The following is a 16858-nucleotide window of genomic DNA, read 5'->3' as shown; positions in this document are numbered from 1 at the left end:
TATATCTATATTAGAAGTATTTTACATCAGGGGTGGGTTCCGGCAGGCACTACTGCTTGTTTGCTCGTGTGCAGAACTGAAAAACAAGATGGCAGCGTCTATGGCACTGCCCGGGAAACCGGTTCAGGTGCGTGGCAGGCCGGGGTCGCTGTCAGTTCCAGCGACTCAGACTGCCAAACCACTACAGGTTCGGCTGAACTGGTCCAAACCGGTAGGAACCTACCACTGTTTTACATGTTTATATTGCTGAGAATTCAAAACAATGCAGTAGGATTGTTGCATCTTACAAAAAATACTCTAAAACGTGTCATCCTAGAGAATTCCTCTATCCTAGAGAATACCTCTACTAATGATCTAAGACTCTACAACACAGACAAAAGTCTAGATAACAAATGTGTACTTTTTTGTACACAGTAAATCTTAGAATTACTGTATAATCTTAACCTGAAGGGACTATATTTACATTTACAGAAACTGAAATTTGAAATCTAGGCTTACCAAAAATACCAAATTCCAGTGTCTGTCACCCCCAAATAACAGCTACTTTAGGTTTAGACTTTGTATTTATATATCAAATTGATGTATCATGTCATCAAAGGTGACTATGGATGATGCATAATACTTTGACTAGTTTGTACCTTACTTGTTTGTTTGCTTGCTTACTTGCTTATTTTTTTATTTTAACTCCAACTCATTGACAGAATTTCATGACTTTCAGATATTTCAAGTAAGACTTAGGTGGTTGAGTTCAATAAAGATTTGTGTAAGCCATACCTTCTAACTTTCTTCACGAAGCTAATTTAATACTCCCACTTCTTTAAGTTATGCAGCCTTGTTGCTTTCTGAGCCCTCCTATGTGCTATCAGATCAGAGCCACATCTCAATGACACACTGCTTCACACATTCCTAATCATTTTTGCTGAAAAAGGGAACTCTTTGTACTGGGCCATCACAGCTAAAAGCAACCCACAGTTGCTTTGGATAGTGAGATGGGCAGCATATAAATTTAATAAATAAAATATCTGGAGTGCTGATGACCACTAAATGGCACTAGGAATAGCACTTAGACTTGTATACCGCTTTACAGCCCTCTCTAAGCAGTTTACAGAGTCAGCATATTGCCCACAACATTCTGAGTCTTCATTTGCGATTAATGTTTTCCCCAAGATTTTTGCAACCCAGACGATGGTGACCCCAATAAAAGATATTAGAGAAGTGAAAAACACAACTACATATGGATGGAAACATTGCTTTACAACAAAATGGTTAAACCCTACACAGGAGTAAATTATTTTATTTAAGATTTAGTCTGAAGTTCAATTCAGCTTCTGGGCCAATTGTGGTCTGCTCATTTGGCTTAGTAAGTTGTATGAATCCATGATTAAAATACTATTTAATAAATCCAGCTGATTAGTTAATATATGGTTTACTGCGAATGATATGTGAATATATAGTACAGGTGATGCAACTGCAATCATATTTCCATGGAACTAACGTCGTGTAGTAGTTAAAGTGCTAAATTAAAAACCAGACTGAATTCTAGTCCTGCCTTAGATTTGAAAGGCAGCTGGACACTCTCAACTGGGTGAAAGTCAGTATCTGACTTCTGTCTCCGCCCAACCCACCTCACAGGGTTGTTGTTGGGGGAAATAGGAGGCAGGACCAATTATGTATACTTCCTAAGTTGTATAAAAATAATTGTGAGCTGTCAATCTACTAAATATGTATCCCTTTGTTAATTGATGCTGAAATTATTGGGTGTTGGATGGCATATTTGACAGATAAATAAACATGCTCCTTTTAACAGTGGACTACCAGACCTTCTAAAACAAAAACAGGAAAATTAAAATACAGGAGAGATAAACACCAATGAGTTAGTTTGATATAACAGAACGCTTATTGCCACGACCGGTTGATCAAAAGAGTTTGAGAATCTTAAGACAGCTCGGCTTTGAAAATCCACTGTGTTACTTGTGTTAATTTTTCCTCAGTTGCTTCCTTCTCTTCGTCTTCTCCGTCCCAGTCAACGTCCTCGCAACCTTCGCTTCCACTGTTTCATCAAGCCCGGGAAAAGCAAACCACGTGCTGGCACAAAAGGCGCTTCTCTGCGTAGCTAGACTAAGCAACCTCCATCTTTGCAACGGGCAGCTATTTGGCCTCAGCCCTGTTGAAACAAGCCCTTCAAGTCAGCCATTTTAGCGAGGGGCGGATGCCCTAACTGGAAGGGAGCGGCGGCCATTGGAGTTGAGGGCAGCTTTGCTTCACATCCATTGAAAGCTCAGAAGGCGGCTGTTTTCTTAAGGGCAGAGGTGCACGATAGGAGCTGACCGAGACGACCTTTCTTCTCGCTTTCGAAACAGATGTGCCTGTCAGAGGCGCCAAGCTGGCTTCCTCGCTGCCCATTTCGCGCACCCTCTTTCAAAGCGTTTAAGCTGGAGGCGTTTCGGAGCAGCTGAAGAAATCCAGTTCCCTGTGAGTAAATCTGACTTTTACAAAGGCAGTGAGTGGCTGAATGAATGAATGAGTGTGGTTCCTTTCCCTTTTCGTTACTCCCGTCTAAAGCTTTTCGCAGGTTGTTGGCGAAAAGTGATGGCAACGCGGCCCTCGGAGAGCGAGAGGGTCGTATTAACAATCGGTTCCTGGCCGATCAGGATTTATAAAAGAGACACCCCAAATACCTACCCAATTCTGGGGGGAGGTGAAGGGGGGTTAGAATCTTAGAAAAGAGGTTTCATATTTGCCTCTGGGACGATGCATGGCTTTTTCTAGCCCCTGCCTGCGTTGCTTATTGCTTAGGGAGAAGCAGAACTCTTGTGACATCTGTAGCAAAAGTCTGTAGAAATTCTCAGGCATCCCAATGGTTATCCCAATGGTGCTTTTTTTTTTCAGGAGGCAACTGGACTTTCTTGGTATTTTTTTCTGTGAAGACGTTTCGCTTCTCCTCCAAGAAAAGCTTTAGCTGACAGAGCTGAAGAAGCTTCTTGGGTGAGAAGCGAAAAGTTTTCAAAGAAAAAAAAAACAAGAAATTCCAGTTGCCTCCTGAAAAAGTACCTTTGGGACATCTGTAGTAAAGTTCTCAGATCAAGTAAGGGTTTGTTCTCGGCAAGCTAATTTGGGATAGATCTTTACCTCTTGGCTGCTCTTGCAAGCTCTTCCTGCCCTGATGGCATGTGATTTTGTATGCAACAGAGTTTTGATGAGTTGTTGATTATTATTTGCTCAGCAGAGGCTGGGTGTCAGTGCTAAAATCAATTTTCATTGGCAGGATTGAGTTGGGAGGAGATTTTCATTCCAAGGTAATATATGATGGTTCCTTAGTAATGTGATTTCTCTGGACATCTTACTGGTCAGCTGCTGCAGAAGAAACAGAGGTAGCACACTGGAACCATTTATTATTATAGTTGGTTGCACAGTCATTCAGATGTTTAGCATTTTTAATCTACCTATCCAGTCCTTCCCAAGGACTCGGGATAGGCAGAAGTTGTTTCATGGTCTTAAAGGTATGGTGGCACAATATAAGCTGTTCCAAGTAACGCTGCCTTTGGCAATGGAGTGATGGGTGATTTTGTCAATGCTGATAGTGTTTGTGTGGTGCTCCAGATGTTTTGGGATTGCACCCAAGGCCCTATTATTGTAGTTAATATTTTTCCAGAAGAAGTTTCATTCCACTTCTATTTCCAGGTCTTTTATATATTTATATGCTACCTCAATGACTTTGGTTGACTTTCAACAGTTAAAGAAATTATAAAATCAATGAAACATAAAAAATAGATAAAAGATGGCAAGTGCAATGAAGTAAGGCTTCTCATTCTCTCATATTAGTAATGTGTTCCTTGCAGACAGTATTAAATAACAAAAAATATCATTAAAAAATGCTGGTTTGCTAAGTTTCCTAATGAAATGCCAAAAAAGTCCAAAAGATCAAAGCAATGTGAGGTAAATATTTGACTGGTTTAAAGTGCAAATAAAGTAGGACATAGTTGCTCTTTGCTTTCTCCTGAGAGTTAGCTGTTCAAAATAGGGATTACCTTTCATAAACAAATGTGTATGCCTCACCCAGTGGTGGGATTCAAGTAATTTTTTTACTACCGGTTCTGTCGGCGTGGCTTGGTGGGCGTGGTGCGGCTTGGTGGGCATGGCTTGGTGGGCATGACAGGGGAAGGTTACTGCAAAATCCTCCCAATCAGCTGGGACTCTGGAGGCAAAGAATAGATGGAGGCAGGGCCAGTGGGAGGTGGTATTTACCGGTTCTCTGAACTACTCAAAATTTCTGCTACCGGTTCTCCAGAACTGGTCAGAACCTGCTGAATACTACCTCTGGTTTCACCCTATCTCAAATGAATACCTTCCTAATGGTGATTCCCTTCTGTATTCTTCAGATTCTGTCCTGTGTCACAATTTGGTACAAGAAGGCTTCCATTTTTAAGCTAGTCATTCTAACTCTATTCTGTTTGTCTCCATGACTACAAAGCATCTTTACATCTATTGGAGAGCTGAAGAGGCACACTTAGAATTTTCAATAAAAGACTGACAGATACAATCAATTACACTGATGGAAGCCATACTGAACTGTTGAAAATAGCTTTCTAAGCTAGAAGGTATGGCTCATGCCCTGTAACAGGGGTGTCAAACTGGTGGCCTGCGGGCCGGATGCATCACATGCAGTCCACGCCCACCCCAGCTCTGTGAAGGAAAGAAATGTCACATGACAACAATGTGACGCTGCAGGTTTGACATCAGCGCCTCAGAAAGTTGTGGAAGTTTTTTCACCAATGTATTTCTATAGACATGAAATGTTATTTCTCACACTATTTGAATTTTATAAATCTAGATTAAAAAAAGAAGGTATTGATTAGCTTCACACATGACGCTAAGCCAGGATTTTGAAATTGTAGTTCAGCATTATCCATAATATGGATTATTTGTACTATTAAATCATATTAATGGGTTTACACAGAATACTAAATTGCAGACCACAGTGTGGTTTAGTTCAGCTTGTAAATTCATTCCTAGGATTATAAACATTAATTCATAATGTAAACATTTGTGAAACACTGCCTGTTTCAACCAGGAGGCCGGGCATACAGATTATTCATAGATGTTTGATATAATAAAACACAGAGGATTTTATCATGCTTTAATGCTTTTAATAGGAATAGTAATTAGGATACTAAGTACTTTATTAGAATCATTGATTAAAGGCCTTTTAATCTAACTAAAAAAATAAACTAATGTAACAGGCATCTGCTACAATAGTTCTAAGGAGTATTATGTGTCTCAAATATATTGTACATACTTCAAAATTTTCAACAGACATATTTCAAAAAGCATAACACTTCTAAGCTAGTAATGAAGACTCCGAGCCTGGAAAAGGTTGTTAAAAATGTTACACTGTGATTATTAACTAAGGAAATTCACTGGACTCAAGAGCATAACACTGGACTTTGACACTCACTCCTTGAAAAAATGTTTGGAAATAGATTTCTTGCACTCTCTGCTGAAATGTTAGAATAGTTTAACTCCAATAAAACTTTCAGGATTAATAAGATATCCAATTCCTTTTTAAGCAATCATAGGCAATATCTCATAATATTTTGACAGCTGACAATGTATTAACATATTCTAATTTAATTTATATATATATATATATATACATATTCTTTTAACTAGAAAAGCATTCAACAGCATGAAGCCAGTAATTGTTGTTCATGGTGGAGCTGGTCGCATCTTTAAAGAGCGGGAAGATGGAAGTCGCTCTGGTGTCACCAGAGCAGCGTTGAAAGGTTACAGCATCCTTAAACAAGGAGGAACTGCATTAGATGCAGTTGAAGAGGCCGTGATATTAATGGAAGATGATCCATATTTTAATGCGGGTAACATTTCAATTTTCCAGACTGAAATTCTTACTGCCCAATTCTTTGTGGCAGCTGTCTTTTTTCCTTCTTTTATTCCATTTTTATATGCCTTAATTAAAAATTTAAAAAGTGAGATTTTCTTTAACACTCCTTCATTTTCTTACCTGCTAACGTCTTGCCAGGATGAATGCTGTTCAAGGTTATATCCTCCAATTAGTTTTCAAGGGAATTTATACAAAAGGTATTTTCAATGTCTAATCTAATTAATACTCGAAAATCCACAGCTCTAAAGCTTCATTTTGTTTTGAAGAAAATTACTATTCTTCAAGATTGTGCCAAGTAGGTTTGGCATTTGGTGTTTTGAATTTTAAGATGCAAAACATTAATGGGAGTGAAATTTTGGTCATAAAAATACAGTTTTTTTTAAAATTAGTACTACTTTTACTAACAACAGTTTTTTATTAGTAATACTTTTATTGACATTACTGCTTATATTATTGTTAAAGCATTTATTACAAATTCCTCAGCTTTTTTTTTTTAAAAAAACAAGCTTTGCAGGAGATATTCTGATATGTGAGGGATGAGATATAACATGAGCAGAAAATGTACAGAGATTTTATATATTCTGTTAGGATTAGCACTAAGTACTCCTGCAAGGATTTTGATACTGCAAAAGCTGCCATTTAAAGAGTAATTAAAATACAAATTAATTAAAATAGCTTAAAATTGTTTAGCTTTGTGTTTGCATATTAATGTCTCTTCTACTTGATTCCTAGGTTGTGGCTCTGTGTTAAATGAGAAGGGCGAAGTAGAAATGGATGCTATTATCATGGATGGGAAAAATCTAGCCTCAGGAGCAGTATCAGCCGTGAAATGTATTTCTAACCCAATAAAGCTTGCTCGTCTTGTAATGGAAAAGGTATGCCAAAGGTGATCTTCAACAAAATCAGTTCCCCTTTGGGGTTTGATTGAAATACTTTCATATGATGCTTTATGACCTCTGGCCTGGTGTAAAGATATAATAGGATGAAATGCTGCAATCCAGGTGATAATTATATTTTTAATGGTTGGTTCCAAATAAACAGAATGCTGGTATATAACTTGGCCAGCAACAGGGAGCCTCTGATGTGCCAAATGTTGCTAAATGCTAGAATTGGTAATACCATCTAGCACAGCCGAACAGTTAATGATATTAGGAATTAAGATTCAGTCACATCTGGTAGATCACAAGCTCCCCATTCCTGGGCTACACTCAGAAGTATCTCTCTTTTGCGAAGAGCTTGTTTGCTCTTGCAATATTAAATACGATACCCCACTGTATTCTGTAGTGGCATACTCCATTCTTCCTCTTTGTTGCCATATTGTACATAGAACAATTTTATAGCTTGTTGGAAGAAATTGTAACCACTCTTAAGAGGCCATGAACTTAAAGGCAGACAGACTATTTTTATTTAGGGTTGGTAATGGTATGTAAGTGCTCAGTGGCTAATGGAGAGCATAATAATCTCCTATAATCTCTCTTAAATGGATTTTTCAGGAGTTTAAATGCACTTATGAGGCCCTTCCCTAATTTGAAGTCCTCCAGGTGTGTTCAACTGCAGTTGCCAAAATGCCTTTTCAAAGGTTATTGCTTTTACCCATATTACCTAAAAATTTAAGATTAGACTTTCGTTGACTAATTTTATTGGTTTTATTTACCATAAAAATGCTGACCAACAATTAACATTTATATTTTCTTATCTTCGGGTATATCCAGACAAAAATCAACAAAATAGAATACATTGCAGCATGTTTCAATTATAGTTTATAGTTATAATCTGTAACTTCCCAAGTATATATGCTCCAACAGCTGGAATTCTTAGCCTATGATTTCCCAGACTATCTGGAGAACAGTGCTTTCCTGCATGAAATATTATGTTCAGTGTAGCTGAGTTTGCCTCTGAACTTAAAATATTTGGAGTTTCACTTTTGTAGACCACATGTATCTTAGCCTCTGACATATTAAACCTCCTTTTAACTATAAAAGGACTATCGAAGTGATGTCCCGGTGTCTGGAAGCCGTACGGATCTGGATGGGAAGTAACAGACTCAAGCTCAACGCATCCAAGACTGAGTGGCTGTGGCTACCGGCGCCCTGGTTCAACCAGCTTACCCCATCACTGGCCATTGGGGGCGAACGTCTGGCCCCCGTGGATCGGGTACGCAATTTGGGAGTCCTTCTGGATACCCGGCTGTCCATGGATGACCATGTGACAGCCGTGGCCAGGGGGGCGTTCCACCAGGTTCGCCTGGTGCGCCAATTGCATCCCCTATTGGACCGGAGCGCCCTTCGCACAGTCACTCATGCGCTTGTGACGTCCCGGCTAGTCTACTGTAACGCTCTCTACATGGGGCTCCCCTTGACATGCACCCGAAGGCTGCAGCTGGTTCAGAATGCGGTCGTGCGGGCAGTCTCGGGAGTCTCTAGCTACTCCCACGTAACACCTCTCCTGCGCGGGCTGCACTGGCTGCCTGTGGCTTTTCGGGTGCGCTTCAAGGTGTTGACCATCATTTTTAAGGCGCTCCATGGCACAGGACCTAGTTATTTGTGGGATCGTATCCTGCCCCATACATCCCTTCGGCCGATTCGCTCACACAGAGAGGGACTCCTCTGGGTGCCGTCCACTAGGCTGTGCCAGCGGGCGACGCCTAGGGGAAGGGCCTTCTCTGTGATGGGCCCGACCCTCTGGAATGACCTTCCCCCTGACATTAGAATGACTACGGATCTCGGCTCCTTCCGTCAGAAACTTAAAACCCACCTATTCCAGCTAGCCGGCTTGGCCCAATTCCACCTATCCCACCTCAGTTCTATTTTTTAAATTTTTAGGATTGGTTTTAGGGTCTGTTTTTTAATTTTTATAAATTGTACAGGGGTTGTTTAATTTGATTTTTACCTATGTGTATGATTGTATGTATGTTTTAAATTTATTCCTGTACACCGCCCCGAGTCCCTCCGGGGAGAGGGGGCGGTCTAGAAATTTAAATAATAATAATAATAATAATAATAATAATAATAATAATAATAATAATAATAATAATAATAATAATAATAATAATAATAATAATAATAATAATAATAATAATAATTATTATTATTATTATTATTATTATTATTATTATTATTATTATTATTATTATTATTATTGCATCAACAGAAGTGTATCACAGCGGCCAGTTGTTTCACCGGATTTGGCATTAATTACTAGTCGGGCCCCACCCAGGGGTCTAGGACGTCGTAACGTATTTTCGTAATATGTGTGCAGATCCAAGCAGTGCAGCCTTTTGCATTTGACTGATGGTGATTTTGTCAATTTTTAACTGTTTTAAATGTAATTCCAGTGCTTTTGGAATAGCACCCAGTGTGCCGATTACCACTGGAATTACCACTGCTGGTTTGTGCCATAATCGTTGGATTTCGATTTTTAAGTCCTGGTATTTCGCAATTTTTTCATATTCCTTCTCGGCGACCCTGCTATCACCTGGTATTGCGATGTCTATGATTGTAACCTTATTTTTCTCAACCAGTGTGATGTCTGGTGTATTATGCGCCAGTATTTTATCCGCTTGTATACGAAAATCCCACAAGATCTTGACCATCTGACTCTCTGCGACTTTTTCAGGCTTATGTTCCCACCAGTTTGCTGCTGTTTTAATATTATAATTTTTGCACAAATTCCAGTGGATCATTTGTGCCACTGAATTGTGCCGCATTTTATAGTCAGTCTGCGCGATTATTTTACAGCAGCTGAGTATGTGGTCAACAGTTTCATCAACTTCTTTGCAGAGTCTGCATTTGGCATCATCAGAGGATTTTTCGATTTTGGCCTTAATGGCATTTGTTCGGATAGCTTGTTCTTGCGCAGCCAGGATTAGTGACTCTGTTTCTTTCTTTAATGTACCTGCTGTTAACCATAACCAAGTTTTTTCACTGTCCACTTTATCTTTTATTTTTTCCAGAAATTGGCCATTCAATGCTTTGTTCTGCCAACTCTCCATTCTTAATTTTATCATATCTTTTTTGTATTCTTGTTTCGTCTGTTGGGCCTTCAATAGATTTTTGTTCTTTACTTCGATTAATAGATGTTCTTGACTTTCTTTTAAATAATCAGCCAGTGCATGTTTTTCTTCTTCAACTATTTGCTTCACTTGTAATAATCCTCTGCCACCTGATTTTCGGGGCAGGTATAGTCTATCAGTGTCACCACGTGGATGTAAACTGTAGTGCATTGTCATTAGTTTCCTGGTTTTTCGGTCCAAAATGTCCAAATCAGTTTGTGTCCAGTTAACTATACCAGCTGTGTATCTTATAACTGGTATTGCCCAGGTATTTATGGCCTTGATTGTATTTCCACCATTTAATTTAGATTTCAAAATTTTCCTAACTCTGTTGGTGTACTCTCTCCTGACAATAGTTTTTACTTCTCCATGTTTGATGTTATCCAACTGCAGAATGCCTAAGTATTTGTAGGCTTCATTTTCGTTGCATTTAATTAGTTGGCCATTGGGCATTTCAATTCCCTCACACGTAGTGATTTTGCCCCTTTTTATGGATACAGTGGCGCATTTTTCCATGCCAAACTGCATTGAAATATCGTTGCTGAATACTCGGACTGTGTTTATCAGTGATTGGATTTCTATTTCTGACTTTCCATAGAGTTTCAAATCATCCATATATAATAAATGTGAAATTTTTTCAGCTTCTTTGGCTGTTTGGTAGCCTAATTTCATTTTTTTTAAGATTACTGATAGTGGGATCATCGCGATGATGAAGAGAAGAGGTGAAAGTGAATCACCCTGGAAAATTCCTTGCTTGATATTGACCATTCCGTAGTTCTCATTCCCTACTGCCAACTCAGTTCTCCATTGTTTCATCGCCTTTTCAGTGAAGGATGTAATATTTTTACTAATGCCAGTTGTTTCTAAGCATTTTATGATCCAACTATGTGGCAATGAGTCGAATGCTTTTTTTATAATCAATCAATTATTATTATTATTATTATTATTATTATTATTATTATTATTATTATTATTATTATTATTATTATTAATTATTATGTACAACAAGGTTGTTGAACTCCTGTAGTCTTTTTCTTAATATATATATTGCAGAATATTCCAGCACCTTTCTACTACGCTTAAACTTTCTAGTATTTTATGTCATGCTCTGCACTAATTGTGCTAGACTATGCATATATTTTTAGCATACTCCTTTTTCTTTAATGAATTCATTCTCCAAGGGTTAGTGTTTGTGAAGTCAAAACAGTACATGCACAAAGGAGAAAAGTTGGTAGATTTTGAGATGCTCCAAGTTTACAAAACAAAACAAAACGAAACATAAAGATATCATTACAGGGAGAATATACACTTTAAAATGAGATTTCAAAATCAGAATGAATGCTCTGGGCTGTTGATACATTCTATGTCCCACATATAAAAGCATGTTGCTATTGTATGTTAATGTGGGAAGATTTATTTTATCTTAGTAATAATTCAATTCAATTACAGTCATAGACCAGAACAAATAAAAACACCCAGTAAATAGGCAATTAAAAATTCTAGAATAAAATAATAAATAACACATAAAATCTATGATAAAATCCAGTCTGTCAATTACACACGGTCTACTATACTAAAATTACAATTCATAAACTCTAGTCAGTTTCATACTAAAAGGGAAAACAGTAAGTAGTGTAAAGGGTTTGCCACATTTGTTGTATACAATAGCTATGGTGGATTAGACACGTGTTTCCAACGAATCCCCAGTGCTGCTGCACAGAATCTAGCCACCTGCACTGTAGTTATGGGCTGTTAGTCCTTAAGCAGCCACTGCAGATAAGCAGTGTCAGAATGGCCAGGATACCTAGCAATTATTGGAAGGATAGGTTTTTTTCTCATCTCTGTATCAAATTTTATCTTAATAAAGATTTTAAGCTTTCTAACTTGAGAAACATTGAAATGTGGCATTTCTTTTAAAAACATCAAAATGGTAATCATGTTATTAAAATCTTTGCTACAAATTCTGACTGTTGTTTTGCTGTGCTTACTGTATATGTTTCTAAAATGATCAAGGTGCCATAGCCTACCATGGCACCATATTAGCTCCCTCTACTGACTAAAAAAGATTTTGACAAGCAACATTCTTGAGACTATCTTGTTAAGCAATCCTTTGAGATCCTATTCATTAAGTCAGGCAATTTCATAAGCTTGTAATTCCTCAGGATAGATCTATTAAAATGATAACTTCTGGAAAACTTCCAAAATATAGAGGCTTGGCTCCTATAAGACATTTTCATGACTTGCACTGAAAAATCTAACATGTTTGGAGACAATTTATGTTCATTTTGGGATGATGAATCTACAGAGTATATTGTACAAACATGGATATTACATTTCAATCGCCAAATAAACTTGTATTTCATTCAGTGTTAGCTCACTAAAAAAGAAAGAAACCTGAACATTCTGTAGATCCTCTGTTGTATGACAAAGACAAGAGAATTTTTCCCCATCTCTGTACTGAACAGAAGTTGCAATTACTATAATATGAATTTGTAACTCCTGATGTATGCCTGATAAATAAATATAAATTCATGCTCCATGCTAAGTTTTGAGGAAATCTGAAAAAGGTAGAATGTCATTAACTAAAAAAACATAACATTTTTAATATCTAGTTTTAAGTAATATTTAATAGCCATAAAACCAAGATCGCAATGGAATGCAAGAAAACATTTTCCGTATTCTTGGTTGTATTCACATTCAATTACATACCTTGTGGAACCATTGTAATCTCTGCAATGCCCAATTCTTTAAGTGAAGTTTCAGGAACACTGTTTCTGGCAGATTCATTCTATCCATTCATAAACTTTTGAACCTTTGGGTTTTTGTAATTAAAGCATGTAGTTTATAACAGTTCAAGACAGTAGCTTTATATACACACACACGCACGCACACAGAATTAAATGAAATGAAATGCCATGCTCATTAAACAAGGTGAAGATGGAACATGTGCAAACAGATTTCAACATTTTCCAGTATTTTCAATGATTTACTTTTATAATTTAAAATATAATACAGGTCTTATTGCTGCCTTTTAACTGTGCATGTGTGTAAAGCTACGTGTTTTTGAATTGAGAGCATGAATCAACTCATTCTATCTATTGATAGCAATATGACAGCCAAAGCTTAAGATCTTTTTGAAATGCTTCTAACAGTTCATTTAAAAACAATGAAGTGCCACATATGCCTTCGGTTGACTAATAAATATACTGCTTTATCCTAAAATTATTTTTATTTGAACTTCTAGTCTCTAAGAATATTATTGTATTGTGATATTTTCTTCAAGAATAGCAATCTTTATCTATGCTGCCTGAAAATTAGGTCCATTAAACATAAAGTGACTTTCTTTGACATGAATAGCTGTTGAATTTGTTTTGAAAGCAAAAGCAGAGGAGGGCAGTAGTGCACAAGGCATTTTTTTTTCTCTACAGGTGTGGAACATTATTGACTGATAAGAATAAATTTTCTTTATTATCCTTCTGGTTTACATAAGATGATTTATGGCGCTCGGCTTGGGATTCCAGCACCTGGCAATATCTGTTGCTTGTTGTTGGGGGTTCATTTTGTTCAAAATGATCTTGACAAAAAATACATTTTATTTCCTTAATCCCAAGGAACCTGTCATAGTAGTGCATGTACAAAGGGCTCAGTACAATAGCAAACTTTACCTCTCTCTCTCTCTCTCTCTCTCTCTCTCTCTCTCTCTCTCACACACACACACACACACACACACACTCACTCACTCTCTCTCTCTCTCTCACACACACACAAACACACACGAAAAAGGAGAGACAGGAGGGAGGGAGAGAGTTCATAGTACAATTGGCGGTACTTTTCTTAATAAAAGAAACAATTAGCATATGTTGTGAACAAGTCACTAGATAGAATGTGACATAATAAGATCGGGATACAACTGCAGTATTTGAAGAGAAGTGGTACAAATGGTGTATCTCCTTATGAAACTGTCTTCAACTTGAAGGCAATGTAAAAAACAGGAGCAACTTGCAATAGAAGTTCAGCAAATTCAAATCCCAATTTCTGCATGGCTAAAAGAAAACAGCTCTGATTCAAAATGTTCTACTTCACACCAATATAAAAGTTTGCAGTTTCTTGCACAGAACACACCTTAGAAAGGAACATAAAGCTAGAGGACATAATCTTTCTCCCTGACAAGTAGCACTCTAGAGATTTTCTTCTGGATTTTTGTTTTTTAAAAAACACTATTATAAAAACAAATTTTGTCTCTTTCATACATCCCTTTAACGTAGACAGGTGATTCTATCCGTAGAATTAAATAAAGAAATCAAAATTATGTTCAATCAAAATTATGTTCAATTTCTGGTAGCATTCTTATCCAGGTTCAGGATTCTTTTTTAATGGAAGGCAGAAATGAATGGATGTATTAAACTGTGCACCCTTCTTTGTGCGGTAGCATTTGCAGCAAGTATTCGGCAAACAACATTAAGTGTTTTGAGAAATACAGGACACTGCTGAAATGCCATTCTTTTTTTCTGTGGTTGTATGTACATGGATTGAAACTGATTTGTGCAGCAATTTGAGTGGCTGCTTCTCTCATCTTTCCTTCAGACGGACCACATGTTGCTGACTGATCAAGGGGCCTCAGCCTTTGCTAAGGCTATGGGGATCCCTGAGGTTCCCGGAGAAAAATTAATCACTGAGAGGTCGTTGGAGAGGTGGAAGAAAAACCTTGAGGCTGACTGGAACCCTCAAGAATGTCAAAAGTAACTATCGCTATTGGTGTTTTGTCTGCTTGAATGAAGAAAATTAAATTAAAGAAAGCAATAAACCCACATAATCTCTTCCCCAAATTCCGAGGGCGTATTCTCTATGAGCTGCTGGAAGCTGCTGCAAGAAGTTTCTCCTGTCCTCCTCTCAACTTTTTGTGGCTGTGGTCTGGGGAAGCAAGAAGCTGGCTGGAGCAAGATCTCAAAGCCTCAGCTCACACCTTGTAGCACGAGAATGACAGGCGGAAGAAGTGCAGTGAAGAAGAATACCAATGTTCTCTTTGGCTGATGTAGAAGAGGCTCAGACCTGTGGCTTTGGTGATACAGGTTGAGAGAGGGCTGCCCCTGCCATTGTTGTAGCATCTCTTTGGTACAGTTTAAAATGAAAACTATGGCGGTGGGACAGACTGGATAGCAGTTCCTAGCTTTGCACTGGGACACTGTTGCACTATCACAGCCCAACTCAGGCATGGAGCTGTGTTTTTCCCTCTAAAGTCTTAGTCAGGAGGTGTGCGGCAATGAGAATGAGACACAGTCTTGACTGTGAAGGCACCTCAGTGCAAACCTAAGTGCAGATGCCCTACCCTATCTGGTGTATCATATTCTAAATTGGTAAGCTGCAGCAATGAGTGGCAAGAGGATCAAGTTTTGGCCTCTGCCCTAGCTGTGATGGCCGTGTTCCCTCACCCTCCCAGGGCACCTCAAGCTGGAAGGGAGGCCGTGCGTAGAAGAATGATGGTGGGATCTGCAAACCTGGAACCAGCTGTGAAAGGAATGGGGTGGGATAATGCTTTCCCTGTTGTAGCTGGTCACTGTGCAGCTACATGCCAAACTCCAGTGTTAACAAAATGAGACAGCCATGATTACGGCTGCTGAAATTCACTATTGTGAATGCATGCTATTGCTTCACACCACTCACTTTGCACTCTGCTGAACAAGAGAGCAAACAGGCCCTGCTTGCACTATGCTCTCCACATATCCCAGTTCACATAAAGGCTGCTCTTCAGAAAGATAGAGGCAGCCTTCTTGTACACCTGTTAATTAAGCAACAAGTAGCCCCAGAAAGCAACTGGAGAGAATGGGAGAGGTGTAGTGCAATTGTGTGCTGCATTCTTTTTGATGCACATCACAAGATTTTAAGAGACAGTTCTATCAATATATGAAAAGACCTCAGTGCTATAGCCTTTGGCCTAATTAACCAGCCTTGCAGCCTTTGTAATGATTTGAGCTTGAGACCAGTCATTTAAATAGGTCTTTGATCTGATCGGGAAGGATTTTGTTGTTAAAAACACTGACTTTTCATTGATTTTAATGATAGAATTGCACTTTGTGGGATTCAGTAGCTGTAGTAGCCCAAAGCAATTGCAAGTAAATGAGAATGATATTAGTCCACGAGAAAGATCCTATTTGTCCAAGCTGTCAAAGTAAAAAAAAATTTTAAAGGCCATTTGTGGGAAAGAAGAGGAAAAACTTTAATCTGAAGAGGAATCTGTGATTCTAATAATTTTACATAAGTTAAAGTCTATGGCAGCTTAAGTATAAGCCCCATAGAGTGCATTAACCTGGCTGTGTTGTTTTAGTAAGTCGTCTAAGTGAACCTGCATGGAGACTCATGGCTTGAGACTGAAGACAGCCTGTTGTCATTTCATACTTGAAAAATAGCTACCTATGCTAACAGACGCTGTGTTTGTTTGTCAAATGCTTTAAGATCTGCAGCTAATTGTCTGAAATGCTATTTTTGGCAGAGACCTTGGAACAGTTGGAGCCGTTGCTATCGACAGTGCAGGAAATGTAGCTTGTGCAACATCAACAGGAGGACTTACTAACAAACGGCTTGGCCGCGTTGGTGATACAGCATGCATAGGTAGGGGAGGAACAATACCATAGATGTGTCTTCTCTTTCTCATAAAATGCACATGATCAATAATGATTTCATAATGCTCAGTGACTACATTCCAGAGAGGAATAAGGGCTGTTAGGTCTTCTGGAGGCCATCCCATAGAACCAGGTCCTTTTAAATCTGAAAGTGGAAAGTACTGAAGTAGAGCCAGCAAGCAACTGTTTGGCTTGTAGTTCAAACAAAGCTATTTTTATTGAATGGCATGTTTTTTTAAGATGAGATTATTTCATAGCTTTTAGGAAACGCCATATATCAAGATAAGTTGA

General features: G+C 38.3%; 1 protein-coding gene across 2 annotated transcripts in view; it reads left to right on the top strand.

Moving 5' to 3' along the window:
- The first annotated feature begins 2245 nt into the window (after positions 1-2245).
- Positions 2246-16858, top strand: part of ASRGL1 (asparaginase and isoaspartyl peptidase 1) — a 29880-nt gene continuing 15267 nt past the window's right edge. For both annotated transcript variants that reach the window (XR_014174510.1, XM_081942774.1), the window contains exons 1-5: positions 2246-2472; positions 5671-5873; positions 6632-6774; positions 14535-14689; positions 16438-16556. Coding sequence is in view for 1 of the 2 variants with exons in the window: in XM_081942774.1 (XP_081798900.1) it covers positions 5687-5873; positions 6632-6774; positions 14535-14689; positions 16438-16556 (604 nt within the window). In the remaining variant the exon portion in view is untranslated. The remainder of the gene's footprint in view (positions 2473-5670; positions 5874-6631; positions 6775-14534; positions 14690-16437; positions 16557-16858) is intronic.

The sequence above is a fragment of the Natrix helvetica genome (genome assembly GCF_964273705.1).
Source record: "Natrix helvetica genome assembly, chromosome: 2".
NCBI lineage: Eukaryota > Metazoa > Chordata > Lepidosauria > Squamata > Natricidae > Natrix > Natrix helvetica.
This window is presented reverse-complemented; position numbering and strand designations above follow the sequence as displayed.